This window comes from Orycteropus afer, unplaced genomic scaffold (genome assembly GCF_000298275.1).
Source record: "Orycteropus afer afer isolate SDZICR_OR568_19922 unplaced genomic scaffold, OryAfe1.0 scaffold00756, whole genome shotgun sequence".
NCBI classification, from domain to species: domain Eukaryota; kingdom Metazoa; phylum Chordata; class Mammalia; order Tubulidentata; family Orycteropodidae; genus Orycteropus; species Orycteropus afer.
The window spans coordinates 740,331-743,456 of NW_006922343.1; the positions used below are offsets into that span (position 1 = coordinate 740,331).

A 3,126-nucleotide genomic window follows, 5' to 3' on the forward strand; every position below is an offset into this window, starting at 1 on the left:
AAAAACCTCACTGCCATTGAGTCAATTCCAACTCATAGCAACCCATAGGGTTTCCAAGGCTATAAATCTTTATGAAAGTAGATTGCCTCATTTTCTTCCAGTGGAGCAGCTGGCGGGTTTAAACCACCGACCTTCTAGCTAGCAGCCAAATGCCCTAGCCACCATACCACCATGGCTCCTTCACTTACAACCAGGATGTCTTAATTCTTAGCTAGGAGGTAGAGAGGGAAATCCATAGACAGTCATTGAGTAGGAATCCTTGTAATTTATACTATAATACTAAAAGAAGTTTCTGGACACTTACCAAGAAGTACTCAGTTTTGGCCTTTCTGTTTCACTGAATCCCTAGGGCTTTCCTGTTCTCTGCAATTTCTCTGTTCTCTGAATATATTCTCTTCTCTACGCCTATGCATGCAAGCAACTTTATAATTTTAAAATAAATAAATAATGAAACCATAGGTGTTTGAAAGTTTAAGTCAGGAAATATTTTATTAATCTCTAGAGGATGGTTTTAAATGGTGAGGAGCACACTTAAAACAGCAAATCTCTAAGGGAGAGCAAATGGCAATAGGCAAGGGTTGTTCTCAGCTTACACAAGGCATCTCAACAGAAATGAGGAAATCAGTGAGAAGTGTGAGCCTGCATATGGCAACATAAATGTCCAGATGGTGGTTGGGATGGAGTCAAGACACTTAGATATGCAACAGCACTTTAGGAGCACTTGTCAGGTTCAAGCATTAGGTGGGTAGTTGGATTCCATGAACATTGAAGCCTCTTCAACCTTTGCTTTTCTGACTGTAGATTCTTAATTAACTTTGGCACTGATTTATTCTTGAAAAAGCCACTTACAAAAGAACCACAAACTTCTACTAGCCAAAAGCACCAGTATACCAAATATGTCAAGCCATTGAGACATATAATTCAAATACCCAAAGAATTGAACAATAAACTCAGCTTTTCAAATACTACATAGATTCACTGAGTAATGAATAAATGAGATGAAATACGTAAAATCCCTTGTAAAAGTCTAGATATTGCTAAACACTGATATTGTCATTCTTTGAATACAAAATTATGTTATATAACTCTCCTCTTCTGGCTAATTAATGGATAGTCATTCTCTTTATCTATCCATCAAATAATCCTTAAACTTGTGAAAAGATGCTCAACTTCATTCATAAGAATAACATACATTAAATCTTCCCTGAGATACCATTTGTCATTTAACCAATTGATAATATCCAAATGCTTAATACATTTTGTTGGCAAAACTATAAGGAAACAGGCATTTTCTTACATTGTTAGTGGCAGTGTAAAACAGTACAATCCCTATGGAGGATAATTTGGCAATATCTATCAATATTTCAAACACATATGCCCTTTGACCTACCACTTCCACTTTGTGGAATTTGTCCTTGCATTTACATTTGCAAAGGAATACAATTGAAGGTTATTAATTGAAGCACTTTCAGTAATAGCAAAAGGCAAAAAACAACTACCAGTAGGGGACTGGTTAAGTAAATTAAATACTATATAGCTAGAGAGAGAGGAGGAAGCTCTCTATACAGAAAGTTCTCCAAGATGTATTAAGTGAAAAAGTGTGTACTTTTCCCTTACATGCATAATAATACAAACTCTGGAAGGATACACAGGAAACTAGTAATAATGGTTACATGTTTGAGGGACAGGGCGGACGGGACCTGGGCAGACGCAGAAAGTGTTGGGAGAGCACTTTTCACTATAAACCTGTTCGTATATTTCATAAACTTTCGGATCAAGTTTCCATACTGCCAATTCAAAACCTTAAACCAGAATTTTCAGGTTTTGAATATGTGTGTGTGTTTTCATCCAATAAACGCCTTATACACCTTCCGGTGTTGATAAAGTACTACAGCCTTAGTGGTCAAAAGCTCCAGTTCTGATGGGCAAATCCAGGTTCTCATCCTAGCCCTACCATTCTTCTAGTTGTGTTGCTTATTATGCAAATTACCTCTTCAGTCTCAGTTTCTCCATCTGCAAAATGGAAGGAAACCCAGTAATTCCTCCTTAGGGCTGTTATGAAGATTCAAATAAGAAACGTAAGCTGGCCGCTATAATGGTAAAATACTTATTAATAGTTATGACTAATGTGGCAGTTCAGGTTCCAAGGTTACTCCACTACCCGCAGATCAACAATACCTCAACAGGGCTCCAAATTCTCAACTCCAACCTGCCCCACTTTGAACACAAGCCACATTGCCAAGGCTCCAACCCATACACTTTCGACATTCTTTACTACCCGGATCCTTTTTACGACCTCGCAGGGCCTCAGGCCCTGAAACACCGCTCCTTGCCCTTCCCTAGCCCATTCCCACCGGTTCCCTTTCAGACTCCGCCCCCGCCTCCTCCCTAGACTCTGGCCTAATTCGTCGCCACTTGTTTCCCCGAAGCTGAAGGAAGCGCCTACCCAGATACTCGTAGTCCGGGAGGGCTAGGCGCTCCGGACTCAGCATCCTTTGGCCAAGACAGCTTCAGAACTCCAGCTCCTCAGCTTCCGGAACCTAGGTTGCGGTCTCCCTCAGTTGCCATGGCACCCACGCAGCGGGAGGAGAGATGGGAGGTGAAGATGTGTTACGCAAACAGTCTCCGTATCGCCCGGCCAAGCTGCGCACACAAGTTCCGGATGCAGGTCGTATTGTCTTGGTCGAGGTTTCTTTGGACTCCCATTTTTGAGACGTTGGTTCCGGAGGAATCTGTAGTGGGGAATCCATTTGAATCGTCATTATTCTCCCGGGTCTAAGAATTACGGTCAGCCTTCCATATCCACAACTGGAGTATCTCGTTAACTATTCCTTTTTCCAGCTGGTATGCTAACTCACAATTACAGTTCCCACCCCTCAACTCCCGTAAATATTATCTATTTTTATCTCTTTATTTATTAGGCGCCATGGTGGTGCAGTGGTTAAAGCGCTCAGGTGCTACAAAAGGTCCGTGATTTGAACCCACCAGCCGCTTGGCGAGAGAAAGATAAGGCAGTAGGCTTCTGTAAGGATTTACAGTCTTGTAAAACCTATGGTCGAATACTTCCGTAGTGATACCTCCTGGGAAACCCAAGAAGGGGTCGCTATGAGTCGGGCCGACTGGACA

At 41.6% G+C, this 3,126-nt stretch overlaps 1 protein-coding gene across 1 annotated transcript in view; it reads right to left on the reverse strand.

Annotated features, from left to right (window-relative positions):
• The window catches only part of CUNH11orf49 (chromosome unknown C11orf49 homolog), a 301,669-nt gene extending 299,101 nt beyond the window's left edge, over positions 1–2,568 (reverse strand). Inside the window, 1 exon segment of the mRNA XM_042783230.1 lies at positions 2,447–2,568. Coding sequence (XP_042639164.1) covers positions 2,447–2,568 — 122 coding nt within the window.
• Positions 2,569–3,126: the final 558 nt, after the last annotated feature.